Source organism: Crassostrea angulata, chromosome 3 (genome assembly GCF_025612915.1).
Source record: "Crassostrea angulata isolate pt1a10 chromosome 3, ASM2561291v2, whole genome shotgun sequence".
NCBI lineage: Eukaryota > Metazoa > Mollusca > Bivalvia > Ostreida > Ostreidae > Magallana > Magallana angulata.
The window spans coordinates 44,128,472-44,150,833 of NC_069113.1; the positions used below are offsets into that span (position 1 = coordinate 44,128,472).

The 22,362-nt window shown below is 33.8% G+C and overlaps 1 protein-coding gene across 1 annotated transcript; it reads right to left on the bottom strand.

The window, feature by feature from the left end:
• Positions 1-1,583: 1,583 nt before the first annotated feature.
• Positions 1,584-20,043, bottom strand: LOC128178760 (uncharacterized). Its single transcript, XM_052846076.1, has 20 exons — positions 19,991-20,043; positions 16,311-16,404; positions 15,708-15,895; positions 13,700-13,854; positions 13,157-13,341; positions 12,877-12,918; positions 12,164-12,357; positions 10,838-10,995; positions 9,692-9,870; positions 8,917-8,976; positions 8,386-8,570; positions 7,967-8,130; positions 7,488-7,654; positions 6,941-6,976; positions 6,066-6,179; positions 3,484-3,654; positions 3,198-3,377; positions 2,665-2,832; positions 1,866-2,066; positions 1,584-1,742 (listed from the first exon to the last, which is right to left on the bottom strand). Exons 1-20 carry the CDS (start codon positions 19,991-19,993, stop codon positions 1,681-1,683), a joined length of 2,706 nt encoding a protein of 901 aa, XP_052702036.1. The 5' UTR covers positions 19,994-20,043; the 3' UTR covers positions 1,584-1,680.
• Positions 20,044-22,362: the final 2,319 nt, after the last annotated feature.

Below are 22,362 nucleotides of genomic sequence, written 5' to 3' on the forward strand. Positions count from 1 at the left end.
CCTGTGGAAAAACCATAGAGAAACGCAACGGTTTTCAACACCCATCATAAGTGGATGGTGATTTTGAAATGGAGACGCTTATTGACAGACGTTTATGTTTTATAATTGTTTGTAATCTTTAATTTTTACATTTTACAGTGTTTTACCATTATATTTGGTGATATTTAAATGTCTCCTAATGCAACAACCCAATCACTGCGTATAAATTTATATGTAATTTACATGATCAGTTTCCAAATATTGATATCTATGTTAAAAGTTGAAAAATATAATTCATACATGTTGTTTAACACCACGTTTTACGTTTTACAATTTTTCAACAATTAAGTTGATTCTATTGCTAAAAGCAAAAGTTCAAGAGTTATTTTTCATGGACTGTGTTTTCAAGGCTCGTCTCAACAATCTATGTGTAAACCGGTTTTTAAAAAACAGCTGTTCTTGCTGTCACTAATTTACTCCCTCTGTGATCTGCAATTTATACCGATTTCTTTACAATAAAGTAATACATTTCATCAATAAGGGAATGTAAATATAAGCATTAATGGATTCCATTTTGACGTCGTCTTGTCAATAACTGCCGTCAGTTGAGCAGACAATGAGTCAATTTGTCTGCTCACCCGACGGCAGTTATCGGCACGACGAAGTAAAAAATTAATCATTCAATGCTATAATGAAGAAGTTCTGTGCATATCATAACTCTTAATTATAGTTATTAACTGAGTATGAGGGTACCATGCGATTAGTTGGACATAAAGACACAAATCCAATTGATATTTTTAGTCTATAGGTCAGTTTTAAAAATCATGTTTTGCCCAAACTCCGGTCAGCAACTGTTTTGTTATACCATTCACTACAAATGCAAGTAGCAGCCACCCTTTCCTGCAGTCTGGCCATTTCTATTCCACCTAAAATTTGCTATGAGTTAAGCGGTCAAACACATTTTATGTTGGACCGGCAAACCGATCAACATCGAAATCGTTGCAGCTGTTAAATTAACATTCATTTTGCTAGACTTTTTGTTGGAAAGAGAAATTAATGCTTTAAAGGGTAAAACTATGTTTAATATTGTTTAAGCGGGTGCATCAATGCAACTGCTAACTTCGATGAAATAATTTGCAGTTTGGAGAACGAGAGACGCCCAAACCAGCTAACCTCGTCGGTCTGACAAATAAACTTAACAGAACAATAAATAGTAACTTAACGTTATCTGTCTCTAAGTAAAATAACTCTATTTAAAAATTGAATTTGAATACAGGTGTACCGTAATTTGGCTTGCGTTTACTTCTTTTAATAAACGTTTACCATAAAGAACTACGTTGTGATGATTATGCACAAATTTATTTCAAATTCCAATCTAATACAAAATACCAATATAAGAATTTCAAAATGATGATACCTGTAAAAAAAAATCATTACATATGAATAAAAAAAAAAAATCTTAAAAAATGAATTTTTAAAAAATTGTCAAATCACGAATAAGAAAACAAATACAGAATTCGAATCTTTGTTTGAAAGAGATATATGTATATATATATATCATATATAAAGCTTAAGACGGCGTATGGTAATAAAACAGTTTACTGATCACTCATATGTCCCAAGAGCTTGCTTGGATGGAATGATGGGATTATTCTTGGGTATGGACGAATTGAAAAGCTCGTGATTTAAAGAAAAACAAACTCAAAACACCCGGAAAGCAAGAACAGCAGTCACGAGGGCCGCAACTAACAGGAGAGAACCACCTGAAAGGAGATAAAAATTACGGCATGAGATGAATTTAATTATGATTAATATGAATTAATTATGAATTAAATTGTTTCAATATTTCAGTGCGCGCATTGCTTTCTATCGGACTTTGTGTTTACCATAAGACATGGCCCCTCCTTCTCCCTCGGCGGAAGTATCGGGTCTGGTAAGCGCGTTGTTGACATATCCCTGAGACATCTTCAGGACGTTGGAGGAGCACGAGCTCTCGTCGCTGCCATCATCGCAGTCATTGATCCCATTACAGCGGCTACCCATCCTACATGTACCGTCGTCACACAGGTACTCCCCAGTGCTGCAGACTACCAAAAAAACATTATCGAGTTACATTCGGTCGAAGGCAGAATGCGTTTTGGTACATATTCTGATCTGATTGAAATTGAAACAGAAAAGTGTTTTAATTACATTGTAAATTTCACATATATGATAAGCAGATGATTTAGACCTATATTTTTTTTTTTTTTTATCCAAAATTGGATTTCAATTTACTTGATAATTCTCTCTTCATAGAATATCATGTAACTCTCCACGCCAATTTACTATACTTTATTTTAGATGTAGATAAATCTTATGATTATTTTACACAAAAAGCAGTTACTTTAAATGCATATATTTACATCAATACCAAGTATTATTTCCTCTTTTTCTTACGGTAACTTATAGTTACTTCATAGCTCTATAAAAACAGCCAGATTGAAAATCTTGGTCGAAATCTACAGCGGCTGAAACTGACAAGAAACTGACAGGACTGAAATTGACACGCCCTGTTTATCGATTGAACACTATTGAACACTTAATTAAAAAAAGGACAATTATATTAATTTTTTGTTAAAAATCCAAATGAACGCCTAGGTTATCCATATTTGCAGCGCATTGGTAAAACTCTAAGACAATTTGTACCTGTGCAAGCATGCGTATTACAGGTCCTTTCCTGAGAGGTCTCTCCTGTGCAGTCTTTGCCGCCGTAGTTTGTGGCCGGATTTGTGCAAGTCCTAGATCTCACCTCCTTCCCACCGGAGCAAGACTTTGTACAGGAGGACCACGAGGCCCAGGCTGCCCAATTACCGTCTGGGTAGGCAGAATTAAAAGTTAATTAGGAAGTAAAACATTCTAAAAACGTTGTCTGTTTAAAATCATATATACTATTTAACATACATGCATTTTACTCATCGGTGCGAACCGAAGATAAGCTTTGACAGAAACGTTGGGAAAAGCCTTGGATACACACGATTTATAGAGTCGTGGTCGAATTAAAATCTTTTAAAACCCAGGTAGCAAGGAACATTCAAGCTTTAAAAAAGTATCAGAAATACTAGTAAAATTTCTAACTGTCTTAGTCAGGAGCATCTTTTTCAGCGTCAAACCATTTCGTTAATACAATTAATTTAAAAGACTTGCTGATAAAAAAGAAAAAAAATGTAGTGTCTTCTTACCAACAGCACATGGGTACAGGGAACACACAAGAACCTCGGAAGCCGGACCTACACAATCTAAACCTTTTCCGGATTGAGCTGGGTTGTTACACTGACGCGTGCGTACTCGGTCACCATTTCCACATGTCACTGGGCATGCGCTGTAGGAAGTCCATGAACCCCAATTGCCATCAATATCGGCTATATTGTGAGAATAAAAAAACGTGCATCATGCTTAGACTGAAAAACCATCTTGCACACTAGAATTTGGTATATAGGAATTAACTTCTTGTTTTTTAACACTTACGTATGCAAACCATGTCCTGACAAGCTTGGCTAGATGTGGAGGATCCCGCACACGTGGAGCCGCTTCCCTGAGGAGAAGGATTGGTGCACGTTCGACTACGTGTATGGGTTCCTGGACCACACGTTACAGAGCATGCGCCCCAACTTCCCCAGTTAGCCCAGCCGCCATTCACTGCAGTCAATTATAGACAATAAGTGAGAAATACGATTCGTACATAAGCACACTAATTTAACAAATAAATGACCAAAAAAAAAATGAAATGACCAGAGCGACTCCTTTAAACATTAAAGTCAATAGATAAAAATTAGCTGCAGATCTGTAGCTTTTAACTTCAAGGGAAATTCAGGTTGACATGCCAAAGAGCAATGGATCCTCACATATAAAACAACTGCAATTTATGGTGAACAAAAAATGGCACTAGTTTTGGATTGATGTCATGCATTTTGTAGAACTAATTGATACCATATTCCTAAATATGTATCGACTAATGTAATCACTTTCCTTGCCTCAGATTTTCCCTTAAACACGCTCACACACCTCAGAGAGTAAAGTACGCTAAATTTATATGCAGAATCAAGGGTTGCCATTTTACCACAGGCACTCGTTAAACCCATAGTATAATAATAACACAAGATATATACGTGTAGTTCCGAATTTTATTGAGTACCCTTCTTTCCAGTCTAATTAACCACCACCAACCCCCGCCCCCTTTCTCCTTACGAGTGTAAGGAGAAGATGGTGGTTTTAATCAGACTGCGTCCTTCCATGAATTGCAATCATTTTTGCTTTCAGTCTCGGGCTGAATAAGTGCGCGTCATTGGATATAATACATAATCAAATTAAGCGCACTTGTATTGATTACGTATCCGTATGGAGTTTAGGGAAAATAAAACAAAAATCGCAGGTATGTGTGAAAAAAAGCTTGTATTTGTTGAATAAGAGAAGTTGATAAAACTAATCATACTTAGAGTGGTATGTAATACCTCCATGTTGTGACGTATTGTTTATCAAAATAAACAATAAAATGAAGTGTAATTAAGGTCTTCCGTTTCCAACGGAAATACTAACTTTAGATATTCACTGAGCATTTCCGTTTGTCCGTTTCCTGTCAGGAGACCAAAAAAAACAACAAATGACTCCACGAGATCTCAAAAACGGTGATGACTTGAACAACAAAACTTTGTGGGATGATAGCCCTAAGTATGTATCCGTGTTTACATTATTTTGTTTGAATCGTCGTCACTTCCGGTCGTCACCGGAAGCACTTAAAAATATGTTTTCCTTGTTTTTTCTTTAGATGGAATGAATATCGGTATATCATTACACGATCTTATATATGTTAAATAAGCAAACATATTCTACTTCCGGTGAGTTATATCAAATATCCTAGGTATACCTATCCTTTTTACAAATGATACCTCTGAGATTTTATCACTGTGATTGACTGAGACACGAACTTTTATGAATGATAGACAATTAATTGAAGATGAGTTTAACGGGTTTTAATTTGAAAACCTTCACTTCCGGTACTCACCAGAAGAGTTAAAATAATCCATGTTTTTAACAAGTTTAACCGATTGTCTTTGGTGTTTCATCTAGTATGATAAACAGTGATTTACACTAGACAAATGTATAAAAAAAAAACCCAGCTTTTATTTTCATTAATCACTTTCGTTCGTCCGTTTCCGGTCTCGAGACAAAAAAAACTAGTTTGACCAGGATCTCTGATTTGGCAGAGAATATCGATATTTCATCGTATCATATAAAACAAAATCGGACGGAAGACCTACTCGTTACTCGTAACGAGATCTAGTTATATAAGAAGTTTCTTTCTAAAAACTTTCACATAATAGCGTAGCGCAGTTGGTTAGGGGGTTTACTATGAATCTGTAAGTCATGAGTTCGAATCCCACCGAAGGTTTTTACATTTTGTACCTCACCAAAAGTTTCCAAAAGCTATTTTTTTTTTGGTTAAATAGTGTAAAATTAGAAAATTCTGTGAAAGTATTCTAATTCTAATGCACTGTAATCCACATTAATATCAACAGGTGTCCCAAGGCACCTTTTTACCAAAAGATTTTGTTTTGATTTATGCATTCTGTACATAGAAGTTCGGGGTACTTGTATGAAACGACCTTTCCAGTAGTCAAGCATGTCAAATATGGTTTTGTAGATAAACTATCGTAGAAGAAAATAGCACTTTCCCATTGCATTTGGTTTGGAAGCGAAAATGATTGCAATTCAAGGATAATCCCAGGTACCAGTAATTCGGAGTTGAATACCTTGGCAATGTGTTATTATCATACTATGACATTTCATTACAGAACCAAGCGTCCGTGATTTTTACATGTAAATAAACCACACTACTTACTTAAGGAGTTGGTAACGTGTTTTTAAACAGTTCAGAGACAAGTTTGTTGACGAAATATATAGTCATGTGATTGAAAAAATATTTGTACATAATGTTTAAGAAAATTATGTTGATAAGTCCAACACTAGCGCAAGTTTTGTGCGTCAAAATTGCAAGTTTTTTGTATGGGAGAAACTAACAATTGAAACACGTTCAAATTAAGGTCACATACGATCGGTACAGCGCTGTCCGAACCAGTTCCCACTGCATGTACACGTGTAATCCATTCCTTCCTCATAGCAAGTACCGCCATTACTGCAAGGGTTGGGCATACAGTTGTCCATGACTGCAAAAAAAAATAAAATCAAAGTACTGAAGAACTGACGGGAGTTGATTTTGTCGATGTTTATTAATTTTAAAATCAATGATGTGTTATTTTGCATGACAAGTACATGTAGTTTCTAATTTGAATTACGCACATTTTTATAATATGAATTTTTGGACTTTTTCGACAAGAATGTCGAGAAACCCCCATATGAATCATGTTAAATAATATTTAAAGATAAAATTAATTTAATCAAACTATGTATCAGTAATAGAAATATTTCTCGAAAATTGTATCGATCCAAGCAATATTGAACTCTATTCTCGTTCAACCAAACGCTCGGCTGACACCGTAAATCTCCGGCAAGGGTTTACGGAGACAGCCGAGTGTCGAGTTGAACGAGACTATATTGAACTCTGGCGAAAGAATACATACGACTACAAAAAATATTTAAATTGTTCGTACCATTTAAAATCTGACTATTTTCAAGGTATGTATAAATAAGTTTCCTTGAAAAACAATGCTTTAGCATACATTACATCGAATTTATCAATTATTTTCAAGAACTAAGTCTTGTCAGCAGCAATGATTTGTGCTGAGGTCCAAACACTGTTTCACTTTCGGTTTGTCTGAGAAACTGCATAGGAGAGTTGATTAAAATCAACTCTCAAAAATTAATCAAGAACCAAGTATATATATACCTTCCAGTATCTCATTTTTTTCACAACATTGATGCTACATTTGTACTTTGTTTTCCCTTTATTTCATATTAACTGACTTACCGACAGAAATAAGGAAGACGTCAGCGATGACGAAACCTGCAAAAGAAAATAGAAATTCATTACTCTTATTTCACATTATTGGTGTAATCAGTAAGATAAATCAATCAACCGACTTGTTTGTTTCTACTCGAACAAATTTCATTGATATATTTCTGACTAAAATTAACCAGATATTCACCTGGAGTATTGTAGTTGTATTATGCCCAGGTGACCATTAAGGCCATTGAGCCTCATACATGTAGAACCATTTTAAGAAGACCTTGGACTTTCGGCTGGACGTAGCTATCTATTTCTTTCGTCAAAACAAGTTAAAATGACGTGGTTTCAAGCGAAATAAGCACCGATTGCGTAGTCTTAGCTCAAAAGACAGACAAATCTGGTTGATTTCAAAGAGCAATGGCTGAGTGGCCAGCAATGAAATAGACAGGCCTACGTCACATTGCTGTTTGACACAACTACCCGTAGTCCAAGCTCTTGTTAAAATGGTTCTAATTTTTTGGTTTTGTATGTTTGTAATTTGCGTTTTAACTTGCGACATATTGCTTACTGTCTTGCAGGTCTCTTCCACTTTTCCCACTGTAAATAAAATATGGACGCGTTGTACGTTGCTCCCATGCGCAAGTGTTGCTTTCGACGACCAGAAACCATCCGGCGTCATTGCTACACCCGCCATAGTTGTTTTGGATGAAAAATCGTCTATTTAATCCCGAATCTCTGAAAACAAAGACCAACTTAATTCATAATCATAAAATATTTATTTGAATATTACTTGGGGTAATAAGTATGCACTGATCTAATGATTTTATGGGGGGTCATATTTTTATGTATCAAAGAACCTTGTTGAGCCAATGTTCTGTATCGAGTTATAACATTAATTTTGTTAACAGAAAAAATCAAATGACATGAATCAATGAATACCAGTTTATTGTGTTTTGTAGAGCTTTATGACATTTGTACTCAGTATTGATAGGAAATATTGTGAATGAATATGTACATGTACTAAATCTTTTTTTTAAAATTATTTACCCGGGGATGCCGCAGTAGGTGACTGCCTTTAATCTGTTCAGGTCATCGTAGGACGTGTAGAGGATTCGGCTACAGTCGAACCAGCTGTTTTTATTGGCTACACCGTGGGCATCAAACACCGTGTATGCAGTCTCTTTTCCATTCTTGTAGAACCCAACTCGAACCTTAAACAAAGGTGGTTTTAGTGTCAATGAATAAATTTTAGGACTATATATCATTAATTTAAATTGTAAGATAGAACATTTTGAATATATAATACATTGTACATTGTAATATGATGATAGGATGCACTTAATATCAAAATGTATACCTGAAAATATGCTCTTGAAATGAGACTAACTGCTTTTCTTAACATAATTATATTAAAAAACAAATATATTAAATTAAACGCGGAAATGTTTACTTTCAACTTAACTTACTGCTGATATGTGGTGGTTTGACCAGTTGTCCACCACGCTAGACTTGTACGTCTTCGTTCCGGCGGCAATGGTTAGAGCATTTGAGTCAAACTCGTTCACCGTATAGGTCCCTGTCCACAAATTGTAGACGCCAGAGGCGGGGGAGATGGACTGTCCATGAGCAACCTTCATAACCATTCTCCAACCTCAAAGAAATAATGATAGACATAATGGCCGGTGGTGTTTAAAAAGGGTTAGGACAGTCAAATGGTAGGGGTGATATGTGTAAAACACGGGTAATCCGGGTCCCTTTTACTAGTATCCCTTTATAGCTAGAAAAATTGAATTATTTATTTGGTAAATCTATATGCAACATTCTGTGTCGATTTATAATTAAATTTGTTAATTTTACTATTTTTTTTATCATTGTTTTACAATTAACCATAGGAGAAATACGTAAATATCAATTCATTTTACAGACTTTTTATGACTGTTGTAAATAAATATTTATTCTTTTACAGTTAATATGTGACACTACATTATGCGTTTTACCTTTAATAAAGATGGCCGCTGTTTCCGCAGCTGGAAATTCTCCACTATTCCAAGAGCCACCTGTTGGATTAAAAAGTAAGATATGCCCAAACTACTGTCATCATGGTACACGAGGTTAAAGGGACTCTCTAAACGGAACACATCATCACTTTCTCAATAATTTATTGATGGTTTACCAATTTCGGAACAGACATAAATATGTCAAATAACCCCTCAAGGGGCCTCATTTACATAAATGAATTTAGGTTGTAGCAACTCCTATGATAAACACGCAAAATACATGCTCACAAAATAGTCATTGCATGTGTTTATTTCAAAAGAATTGAACAATTGTTACCTGGGAGAAGTAGAAATGACATTTTTTTTTATCAACAAACATGTCTTCGCGAGCCCGGCATGTGTTTTGTTTACAGTAAATACGCATGCGTATTAGTATAGAAGGCTGAACCCCGTAACACGTTGCGATGTAATTATGTATAGGTTATACTTTATTATTAAAATGAAATAAATAGATTTATTTCATGGAGAACTTTGTAATTTTCTGAAAGTTTATACATTCATGAGTAGTACAAAAATACCAAACCCGATCGGAAAATTTTTTCAAGTCGGTTTTTTGATAAGATGCGGCTTACTGTCTCTTTAAGATTCTTTAAACGGAAGATTTTGGAAATTCCGTTACATGTCTAGCTTTCTAACTGAATTAAAATTGTAATTAAAGTGTTAAACAATAACATCATTACTAATTAATATAAATAGTAAAGTTACTAATGCATACCACTTTCGCAAAGAGCCCATGTAGACTTTTTACTATACAGAAAGTAAGGTCTCGATTGAACGTTTTTGTCCCAAGAACAAGGCTGGGAGGAGTCCGAGGAGTCCAGAATAGCCATCCAGGCTTTGTCATTTGGACAGCCTCCGTGTTCTTTCCACACACAGAAACGTCTCGTATTGTCACTGAAAAGGGTGCATAATATCATCATCAATATTAACTTGTTAACAGCATTTCAACATTTATACTTTCAATACTGACTGAATCTACTTCAAATGCTGACATCCAGAATCAAGATAGCAAACCGAGTATGGCCTGGTTAACATGCATTTGGCGGTGGTCATTTGATTTATTTGTGTTCGTATTTCTATGTGAAATATCAAGCTAAGGGCCATAGCTTTTATGTTTATACATGTATCACTTCTTTATACGGGCTCTAATTTATAGCAGGAGAAAGAAAGTTCTAGCAAAATGCGTTAACGACTGTGTAGAAAAGTTCGAACACTCTGCTGTCCTTCCATAGGGAACCACAAGACAACGAGAGGAAACCTTGCGACAAATTGCGCAAAAATGTATGGAACACATTAACCGTTATTCTGTATAAAAATCACAGTCACCGTCTGCAACCACGTGGAGGCCTCACAATAAGGTCAGCATCACCAATCCACTGTCTTCTTTCTGCATGTTAGCTATGCTTACATATTCTACTTTTAAAAGGAGACTAAGTAAGTCAATATATGGCCCATCAGACAATTATAATCTTATTATAATCTTATAGTCATCAACTAGTAAAGACAGATATTGACTGTTGTACATGTACATTGTATATGGTGTATTTTATCATTAACTCAAAAATCAAAAAAAAATCTTTGAATAGTTTAAAAGATTTCACGAGTGCTCTTCCTTTTAAGAGGGAGCTGAAATCGCGAGTACTCCTTAAGTTAAACGAATCTTTTTTTTGCAAACATCCCTGTTTTCATCATTTTCTTGTTACTTATCTACATCAGTCATTCGCGGATCCTGAAAATAACTACAGAAGGATAGGATGGGGGTTGATAAATTTGTTTGCCGGTAGGGGAGAAGGGGTCCGAGACCAATTTTCGGTAATTCATCATTGAAGTATTTAAAAATACAGTCATGACCTGGACTTACCCATCAATGGAAGAGCCCACTTTTGTATAACCAATGATGTCTGTCCATCTGGAGTACAGAATACGGTTGTCGTTATACCATCCGTTTTTGTCCGTGTCACGTCCGTCAAAGATGATGTAAGCGACCTCTTTGCCGCTTGTGAAGAAGGCGTATTTTACCTATATGAATTAAAGATAATATAGACAAAAGTCATTCAGTTCGAGTAATGTATTTGATCTTCAAGAATAGCATGACTTGACTTTTAACCAACTAATAGGATCGTTAAAAAATGTTCTTTATTTATCAATTGTTTGACTTTTAGTTATGACATAAAGTTTACATGTTCTTTCGATATTTTCCTATACAGATTAACTTAAATTTGTGAACTGTGTCCCTATGAAGTTTAAGAGGTGATGTGATAAATCAAGTACAAACAAATTGACACACGCTAATTCAAAATCATTCTAGCATTAAAATTTAGTTTGCATTTGGTCACGACCTGATGTTGTTCATTCAACTGATCGAAAGCAAAATATCTTGAGGAAATCAGGACGACCCAATTCATTACATAAAACATTTCCAAGTATCTCTAATCTTTAATACTGCAATTTAAAAAAAATAATAAAAAATGTATGATATGTTCTTTGAAACCAGTTTATTCGGAATATAAGCTCAATCTAAACTGTATCGAGTTGGTCTCACGTCTGCTAACTAAAGTTTGATCCAACAAACTGTTCCATGGGAGAACGTGGAAACCTGCCAGCTTGCAAAGTAGCTGCAAGAGTAGCTCCCGGTCTGAAAAAATCGATTACCCTAACCCCCAGTCACATAATGAGTAACAAGTCTAGTAACAATTATCCCCCAAATTTTTATCAGTAACGTAACATTTACTGCGTGGCAAACCTACAAGTATTTCGACGGTCATGGCTACAGTTTTTCGGAAACGCCTTGGCAATTTTCTCGGTGAATGTCGACTTCCATTCGGACTATAATATACGGAAAAAATAAATTCCCATAAGAGATTCCGCTCTATAACTGATCAGCCAGTACAGATATTGATGTAATCGCTTGGATGACCAAGACTACAGATATATACATGTATCTTCGGTTTCTCGCAATTCTATAGGGTCTAGAAATGGTTCTCAGAGACGTCAAAAAACCATCAAACATGATTTTATTTTACATGTCACTCGCAATCTGATTTAAATCTGATCCTCGATCCACTTCTTGTTTTTCTATTGTCACAACACGTAGTGACAATAGAAAAATAAGGAGCGGATCAAGGATCTGATTTTATTCAGAATTTCCTCACTCGACACGTCTAATTCATTTAATTAAATACATTACACTCTCAATGAAGAACCCTGGGATACTCTGCCATTTCTCTACGTTGGCGGATTTGTAAACAAGGTTTGGCGATCGGGTGAGGGTCTGAGCGCTAGGGTTGTCACTATTCAGGGTGGCGCTGGACTGCCATAACTGTCTCAGACCGCCCTGGGGTGGCACCACTCCCTGCACTGCCTTAAATACCATGTCCCATGCTAAGTAAGACAAAACAGAACACTATTTCAATGTACATCACAGATGTTGCATTGCTTTGTAGAGTAAATGTTATATATCAATTAAGGTCACTCTTTTCATTTAAAATTTGTACAAGTCATATTGAATTAATAAATATATCTTATTTTTCGATACATATCAGAAGGAAAATCTTAAAAGACAACAAATGACTGTAATGACATGAACAGATTCTTGCTAAAATGGGTAAAAATTGCTTGTTAAATTATCATTTTTGATAAAATCATAAGATTTTTTACATGTTAATTGATTTATAATCTCGCATATTCACTAGATTCTAATTTGTTCTACATGTATTTACTATCAACGGGCATGTTACTCTGATTGCAGATGAGTACTATCGGTGGTTTAGAGATCTTTAATGAAAGTATGAAGAGTGTTGTAAATTTTATTTACAATGTCAATACATCAATATCAATGTTTTAAAATGTTACCATAACAGTATTTGTGAATAAGATGTTTTTAAATGTTCAAATTCCTACCCAAAACAGAAATAACCAAACAATCTGCAGTCTGTCTGTTTCCTGAAAAAAAGAAAATTTTATTAAATTCTTTCATAATCATGTGTTGCTACAACTACAATGCCAAGTATCTTAGTCTCCTAGAAATCAAATATAATATACAAAATTCATGCATATTTAATACAACGATGAGTATACACTGTTGGTGGTTTTTTTTTTTTAATTTTTAGAATTTATTTTATCTTTTTTCTTTGGAAAAGGGGGGGGGGGGTGGGTCCTAGCTATTCACTCATGTATTTACCGGAAGCCCAGTTAATCTTCGTGGTGTCGCCTGAGTACAGGAAGTAGGATTTGCCGGTGACTTGATCCCATTCGGCACATCCGCTGAGGGCGTTGAAATCCTTCATCATGAACCAACCATTGTCACTGGTACAGCCTCCGTAGCCATGGTTGATGAAAAAGTTTCTCTTGGTGTCGGTGGGGTAACTTGGTGAAGAGAAGAAGAGAAAGATGTATTAACATATAAACGGAAGAAAAAAAAACACTAGACGTAAAATCGTTGCGCTAGTTCTACTATATGATATTAACTTTGATTTTCTGTATTTAAAAATTTTGAAGAGTCGAAAATTATATGTGAATTTGAAGATTGAAAATATGAATTGCATTTCTTATTACATGTATAGAACATTTGAACTTATCGTTTCTCTTTAGATATCTACAGTGTACTTCTTTTCTTTTAAATTGAGGCAAATTGAATCGGTTTTTATAACATTTATCATTTTTCACACATATGAGTAATTCCAGAACTATAAGTAAAAATTAAAACTACTGACTAATGACTTACTCCATCACACAGTAGTTCTTGGACAGACTGATGATGTCCGTGTACGAGGAGTCGATGATGTTGCTACAGTCAAACCACTCATCCTTCCCTTTGCCCATGTTGTTAAAAGTAATGAAGGCCACCTCTTTGTTGTTTTTGTAAGCTGACAGTCGAACCTAATTAAAAGGATTTAAAAACGGTCTGTAAAGTCTGCAATCTACAAAGATTATCTAAATGTACAGTTAAACCCGCAAAGTTTTGTTTAATAACTTCATGAATATGTATATGAAAGCAAACATACAAACGCAGAATATTAATGTTTGCTAAAACAACTGAACCAAAGCCGGAGATTGAATATTTATTTAGTAAGCATATAACACAATTTGTATCCCGATATAAAGAGTTAGATTTTTTTTGTTTTTGATACAAACAGAAAGAGATAGTGCTATGAAAGTGTTCATTCATGATCAAGAGCGGGTCCATCGTAGCTATATATACAGTTATAACGAGTAGCGGAATAGCTACATTGCATCCCATCTAGATTAGTCTTTTCAATGTATACTCTGTAGTGTTCCCGACATTCACGTCCCCTTTGGTTTTATCCAATCAACATTTATTGCAATTAATATAATCCCAACCCCAACCCTCCTCAGGTCCGGCATTTTGTTTATGATTGATAGTAATAATTAAATAATTTAGCTATTTGTAAAATTTTCATTTGTGCATGCGTTCCCTGTCATCTTAAACTATAGCTGCACTGTTGAAATATTTAAACTAAGTGTTTCCTAATTAAGCTGTACCAGAAAAGCGCACTTCAAATAATACACGGGAAGATTTAATTAAACAGGTTAAATCGGGATTACCTTAATCCTCACTGACTTGGCAAATCGTCTGCACGCTTTCAATAAACGTTTTACATCGTGTCATTACATAAACAAAATTTGGGTCGATTTTATTTTCACGTTAATTATATTTTTTATTTGGTTTCAGTGTTGGGTCTTCATACCATTAAGTACAAACGTAACAGTAGCTTGAAAAAATAATAAACATGTATTTTTATGTCGAGGCTTAAGATATTTGATAATTTTATTCTTTTATTTTAAAAGCATAGCATTTTTATCGTAAAAAAACTTTATATTTTTTATGTTTAATGTTCACGTAAGGTTGTAATTCTTGTACATGTACTTATATTTACATACAATATATATTATATATATTTGATAATATAAACCCTTGTTTTAATATAATCTTTACGGTTGTTTGTGTCTTGGTCTACTTATATAAAAGAGCATGGTATACATATGAGCTTTGTCTGTGCCCCAATTCCAATCGATTTGAAGCAATAAAAGTTCCGGTTACTTTTAAACTATAAACCCTTAACAAAATATTCATTTGTACGTATCAATGCCGAAACACCGTCGGAAACTCACGTTAATATTATTAACTAATTGAACGTTTTCATGAATATTCATCACTTTCATTTCGCCAGTGAGAATCCTTATGATTATGACAAAACTGTTTCATATTTTAAAAAAAAAGTGTTGTTCGTGTTTGAGAACTTGTGATTCTTTTCAAATTATGTTGTGATATGTATCCATACATATATACATATTATTTGTGATTTATAAAGTTGATATCTCGTTATTCTTATGCAAATTCTGTTGGGTTTTTTGTTTTTGTTTTTTTTTTATGTTTATTTCACTCTTGATCCAATTAATTGACATTTTTAAATCTTAATAACAAAATGGATATACTAAGTATCGAATATAAGAATGTAAAATGTAACACTTTAATTTGCTTCTGTAAATATTTTGTTTGGGTACGATATACTGTATACAGTGAAATATTTGCCCCCGTTCTATTTTCGCCATTTTCACCCTCATTGTCAACGGGCGAATTTACTAGTATTTAAAATCTGTCTATAACTGTGCCTGGGCGAATTCAAGACGGGGGAACCGTCTGCAAGCGGAACACGGGGCGAAAATAACCCTGTTTTCAGTTTGTTCTCCCCTGTTTTCTATTTTCTTACCGCTGAAAAACTTCTGGTTGCCCAGTCGTCAAGCAGTTTAGATTTGTAGATCAGAGAAGAGGTGCTGAAATCTGTCATGGCCGCCACATTGTCACCGTTCACGTGACCAGAGGCCTTCCATAGAGCGATGATGCTGCTGTATCCGCTAGGTTTGGCATTGTAGGGGATTTTGAAAACTATGTTCCATGCTGAGCAAATTTAAAGTATTAAAAAGGTTTAAAAGAAATTGTTTCAAACAAACATACATGTATACATATCTTCCTGCAAATCCAAAAATAACTAAAATCAAAACTTTTTTCTTTAAATTAAACGTGATAAATTATGGGAGACATTCTCTCTCTCTCTCTCTCTCTCTCTCTCTCTCTCTCTCTCTCTCTCTCTCTCATTTTAATCTCGATAAACTTAAGATAATGGTACTTGATAAAGAGGATTTTTTTTAAATGCTTTAGATATGAATCGATTGAGTTATTTGAAATTTTGTATGTCAAGATTACCACAATAAGAAAATGCGACTATTTCTGAAGCAATGATACCTTGTATTTCTAAGAAAATGCAATAAGAATGTTAACTTGATACTGAGAATAAAGTATATAGAGATCTTACGTCCGCGGTGGTTCGTGAACAGCTGTCCCTTTGCTATGACCACACACAGTGTCACTACAAGAAGGACCCTGAAGCCACCAGGGCAGGAAGGAGCCTGGAGAGGAAAATTAAGAAAATATTTCAACAATTTTTTTTCTTACCTGTACTGGACAATTACATACTAGGTAAAAATAATTAGTTTTCATGTAAAATGTTTTTGTAGCGTACAATGTAGATGAATTGTTTTAAACAATTTCAGCAAAATATCTGTTAATTTCTATTATAGAAACTTATGTGAACAAGAGATATTTGTGAAACGTTTATGCCCCCCTCCTTTTGACATATGTATTATAGGATGCAAAAGCCTTTATTATGGGCAGTACGTATGTACATGGAAATAAAATTAACCTTTTGAACATAAAATCAACTTAATATCTGAGAGGCATCAACTTATCAAGTATTACGTGTCTAAACTTAAAAATTTTAAAATTATAGGTTGCACAAATCGTTTTTCACGATACATCTAATTAATTTGTTTAACCTATGCAATAATGATGAAAAAAAAGCAAAATAAAAATGGAAATCTTTGTAAGTCAAAGGACTATAAAAATTGTTATAAAAATTGCTCGATCGTACCCAAAACCAAACTTGACCTAGATTTTCTTATAATTAGTCTGTATACCAAATTTCATTTCAGTATGTGCAACCTCTGCGAAGAAAATCAATAATAATTGTAAATTGGAATTTCTCTAAGTCCAAGGTGCCACAAGTCTGTCAAACATTGCTCCATTGTATCCAAAACAGAACTTGACCTACATGTAAATACTGTAAACCAAAATTCATTTCAGTATGTCATTGTGCAACCTCTGCGAAGTAAATGAACGGAAACCGACCGACCGACTGAGACACAAACAGACAGCAGCAAAGCGATATGCGCTCCTGTCTTCGAAGGGAGCATAACATACATGTAATTGTTTCCAATGTTAAACGTTTTTTATAGATGAAATTAAAGCATCATATTTAGCAGAATACCTTATCATATCTGTAATGGAGAATTACATACGAATTTGTGAATATATTTAATTCTTATAAATGTTTAATATGGAGGAAATTAAAACATGATTTCATCAACAAAATTTCTATTCATTTCTGTAAAAGAGAATTATAATACGTACATGTATATGGAGAATTATACGTACATGTATATGGAGAATTATACGTACATGTATATGAATGATTTGTTTCAATGTAAACTGTTGCTTCATGCAATCTAGTTAAAATTAGATCTTTCACGCTCCCGTATTTGATATGTCGCTGTGAGGATCTAACAAGATTTAATTAACAAGATCCTCACACCGACATATCAAATACGGGAGCGTGTAGGATCGAATTTCAATTCAATTGTAGTTTCATGTACATGTAGATGAAAAGAAATAATTTTAGCAGAATAGCTGAGTATTTCTGTAATGAAGACATAACTATGTGAATGATTATTTTTAATGTTAATGAATCATATCATAATGTAGATTATTTACCAGGTATGATTCCCTTTATTTTTTACGGTAATTGATTGTAGTTCATAACACTCTAGAAACTGACAGGACTAAATTGTTATTGATTGGTCGAAACCTTCATCGACCACAGAAAAATCACGGACTGCACTGTGGCAACGCACTTTAAAGAAATTAAGCACTTTGTGAAAGATTTCAAAGTGCGTTAAATTTGAGACCAAATCAACGCACTTTGAATTTTTTTTTTGAAGTGCGTTAAATTTTGGACCAAATCAACGCACTTAGAAAATATTTTTTCAAAGTGCGTTATGAGGGTACATCAACGTTTTTTCTTACCGAGACACTTAACGCTCTTTAAAAAAATATGTATAATTCACAAAATTCTGGAATTGAATTTCTGATCTGTTGATAGTATGATGATTTCTTAATGCTTATGAATTTAATTTACCGTCTTTGAAAACGGTGGGGGGGGGGGGGGGGGGGGGTGTGATGATTAATCAAAGACAGAGGCCAATAAGCAGTACATCATTTAATTGGTTACAGGAAGAGGGCCCCCTACCCCTCATCTTTCCTTCAAAATCATATGATATTAAGCAACTTGGAATAAACGTATAAGAACTGAAAAAGAAATACGTTTTATTGTAGATAAGTACAGTGATATTAAAAAATACGAGCTGGCCGAACAAAAATTTTACCTATGGTATGTTTAAGAATCGTCTCAACCAAAACCCTTTTTCAAATTCAAATCAAATAAATCACTTCATTATAAAAAATAAATTACATTGACAAACATTAACGTATCTTTTTTTCACATCATATTTGTTTAAAATAAAAACTACATAAGCTACTGAAAAAAGAAAAAAAAATCTAATCAAGAAACGGTTTACCAAATTAGCTGAGAATGAATTGGGTTCTTTTTAAAATATATCCGGGATCCCATTGAGCTAAACAAAATTAAAACATTTATTTATTGTGTATAAAAATATCAATTATTTCGACCAAACATTGAACAATTTTTATTCAAAGTGCGTTAATATCAACGATATTTTTTTTCAAAGAGTGTAATTTTTCAAAGCGTGTTGTGACACGGAACGAAAGAATCATGACGATGTCAGACTCCAATCCCAATTTAAGAGGACTTGGCTATTTCTTTTATTTTACGTACTGATGAACATTAACATAATCTATTTACTTTTTACTTATTTTTTACGATCAGTTCATTAATTCGTTAAAAGTAAGATGTAAATAAAAACAATGAAATGTTTTCTTTGGTGATTCATGTGGGCTATGAAGGTAGCGATCATTGCAGAATTTTTTTTTCTACATAACTCGCTTATGTCGCCTTCTTCATACTGTCCCGTATGAATCACCAAAGAAAGCATTTTATTGTTTGATTTTAAAATCAAAACATCATTTCAGCAAAAGATCTTATCATTGATGTAAAGGAGACTTATATGAAGACCTATTTTCTTTGTTAAATGTTTTACGTCCAATACAAAAAATGTTCAGCAAAATGTGGAATTATGTAAATAGTTATTTTAATTAATCATGTAGGCTACATGTAAATTGTTTCGGTCGATAAGGTTATACACTATAATAAGATATTGATACTAAAATGCAATATAAAAAGAATTTTTATTTTGGGGAGGGGGGGGGGGTCGAGCAGAAATTGATTGCTACATGTAGGTGAGTTTGAAATAATAGCCAGTAGATTATCAAAATAAATAATTGTAATTCTATGTAAACATATTACAATTTGTATATGTTTTCTCGCTTCTAGCTCATACTCCGATTTTAAATTTTGTCAATTTTGTGGGTGAAAATTCAAAGTACTTTGCTATGAAAATAAATAAATTCTAATGTATGATGCAACGGTAGATAAACACAAGTGTTTCGATTTATATGTAAAAAGTATTGATTTGATTTGATTTTTGTTCATTTTCCAAACTCGTTCCTTTTTTTTGGCTAGAGACAGCAAAAAATAAAATTAGATAAAACCCGTAAATTCACAAGGCCAAACATTTGAAAGAAGAGAAAATCAAGTTTTTATGTGACTAAGAAATATGTTACATGAAAACTGAATGAAAAAAAAAGAGAGAAAAAAATCCAACCAAAAAGAAAATAATAAATCTGAAATATAACAGATTTCAGAGTTCATAAAAAAAAATATACATTAAATAAAACTCTTACCATTTCAAAATGACCTGATCGAGTCACAGTCTGATATAGAATTGATATTTGAAATCGGGTCAGGAGAACAATGTACAAATTAAATAAAACGGATTAATACAAAAACGGGCCGATATTTACCCTAATCTTTAATCTATTTCGGTTTAAACACTTACTCGTAAAGATTTAACACACTGAAATCTTTCACAATATTCATTCTGTGCCAAACAAGAAAATAATGTCTTAAATTCTATTTAATAAAATGATTAAATTTTAAGCGCATTAAAGATTCTGTTAAATAAAGTATATACAAGTTTATTGGCATTTTGAAGTGCTATCGCACCATGAAAACTAGGTGTAACTTGGTAAAACAGGACGAGGCATTGACATGGTGCATTTTAACGGGTAAAGAAATGCCATAAGGGCAATCGGTTTTTAGAACGCAGTTCGAAGTTCGCAATTGAATAGTGAACTGCGTTCTATCTAGAACGCAGTTCCCCATTCAAAATTTAGAATTCATATTTGGGGCCCGATTGCCTTATATGCAATTGAATAGTGAACTGCGTTCTATCTAGAACGCAGTTCGCAATTCAAAATTTAGAATTCATATTTGGGGCCCGAAATGTTCAGGGGCATCTACTAGTGGTATTTCACTACCACTGTGAACATATGGTGATGCAGCTATCTCTAGTTTTTAAGAATCGGGCTTATATGCAATTGAATAGTGAACTGCGTTCTATCTAGAACGCAGTTCGCAATTCAAAATTTAGAATTCATATTTGGGGCCCGAAATTTTTAGGGGCATCTACTAGTGGTATTTCACTACCTCTTTCGGGGAAAATGCATTACATATGCATCGGAGCCCAAACCTCAAAAAGTAGAGAAGACCACCTCACCAAATTTTCACAGTGGTAGTGAAATACCCAAATATGAATTCTAAATTTTGAATTGCGAACTGCGTTCTAGATAGAACGCAGTTCACTATTCAATTGCATATAAGGCAATCGGGCCCCAAATATGAATTCTAAATTTTGAATTGCGAACTGCGTTCTAGATAGAACGCAGTTCACTATTCAATTGCGAACTGCGAACTGCATTCTAAACTTCATGTACGACCACTTTTAAATTTACAGCATAACAACATAACCGAACACGACTAGATGATTCCGCAATGAAGACCCCGCCCCCTTAACTACTTCAATGTATAACCTCAAAGAATAGAATATAGAATAAAAATATACCTACACAAGAAAAAGTAATGAATTGAGTCATGTGTTAGAGTGGGGAAGTTAGAGAGAGAGAGAGAGAGAGAGAGAGAGAGAGACGAAACCAATAAACAGTGTTCACATTAAATACTATTCGTTCACAAAGTTCTTCGAGTCACAACTATATTTATTCAAATATTACAGACTTATTGTACTGTATTTTTAAATATAATTGAGTTGATTTTTTTTAAACATAAAACGACAACGCTAAAGATTTCTTGACCCAAATGCGTTAATGTCATCATAATAGTTTGAGTCCTTCCAGATGATCAAGTTTGTCAGCTGGATATCAGGGGCTCTTAACATAAAGGGTACTTAAGTGTAAGACAGTGCTTAAGTAGGACTTATGTATATACATTCTTAGACTTAAGTCCGTAACTAGAAGAGTGCTTAGCTAGGCCAATTTACCCAAAACTTAGGCGGCCGGTAAAGGAGACTTAAGTATGTCTTAAAGCAATATGAGCTGTATTTTTAAGAATTTTATTTTGCTGCTAAAACCTGCTAGTATACTAAGTCTGCCTGTAACTTAAACTTTTATGATGAATAAGATTTGAAAAAATCATTAATTTTTGTCAAAGAAAATATTTCACGTATAAGGAATATATAGCAGATCAATTTTTGTACAGGACGACAATAATTCAATTTTGCCCCAATTAAGGCTTCTTAATGGCTTTTCCCACAAAAACAGAGCTAACAGAAATTTTAAAACCATGATATTTTTTGTCATTTTAGTAGAAAATAACATTTTTCTTAAAAAAAAAATTCAACATGAAAATTGCAGCTCATATTGCTTTAAGTATTGTTTTCACACATTTAGAAGACTTATTGTTAATTATTTCAATTCAACATATGATTACAGAGTATTAATCACATTATGATATTTACACAGAATAAATATCATAATACTCATCAATATAAAATTTTTGATTTGATTGATATTAATATTAACAGTGGTCATAATGATCTGTAACATTTTCCATAAACCAGTAGTATGCAAGTGGACTGCTAAATAGGTTGTAAACACGTAATAGTCGGGTAACAAGAAGTAACTGCATATATAAACTTGCGAAACTTGAGAAATTAAAAAAGGATGTTTGAAGACAGAAAAACCCTCAGCGATTTTAATGA

Coding starts and splice junctions, on each gene's coding strand:
- LOC128178760 (XM_052846076.1), bottom strand. Junction 12,919..13,156: donor GAAGATTAACTGGGCTTCCG/GTAAATACATGA, acceptor TCTTTTTTTCAG/GAAACAGACAGACTGCAGAT. Junction 10,996..12,163: donor CAGGGTTCTTCATTGAGAGT/GTAATGTATTTA, acceptor TAATTCATATAG/GTAAAATACGCCTTCTTCAC.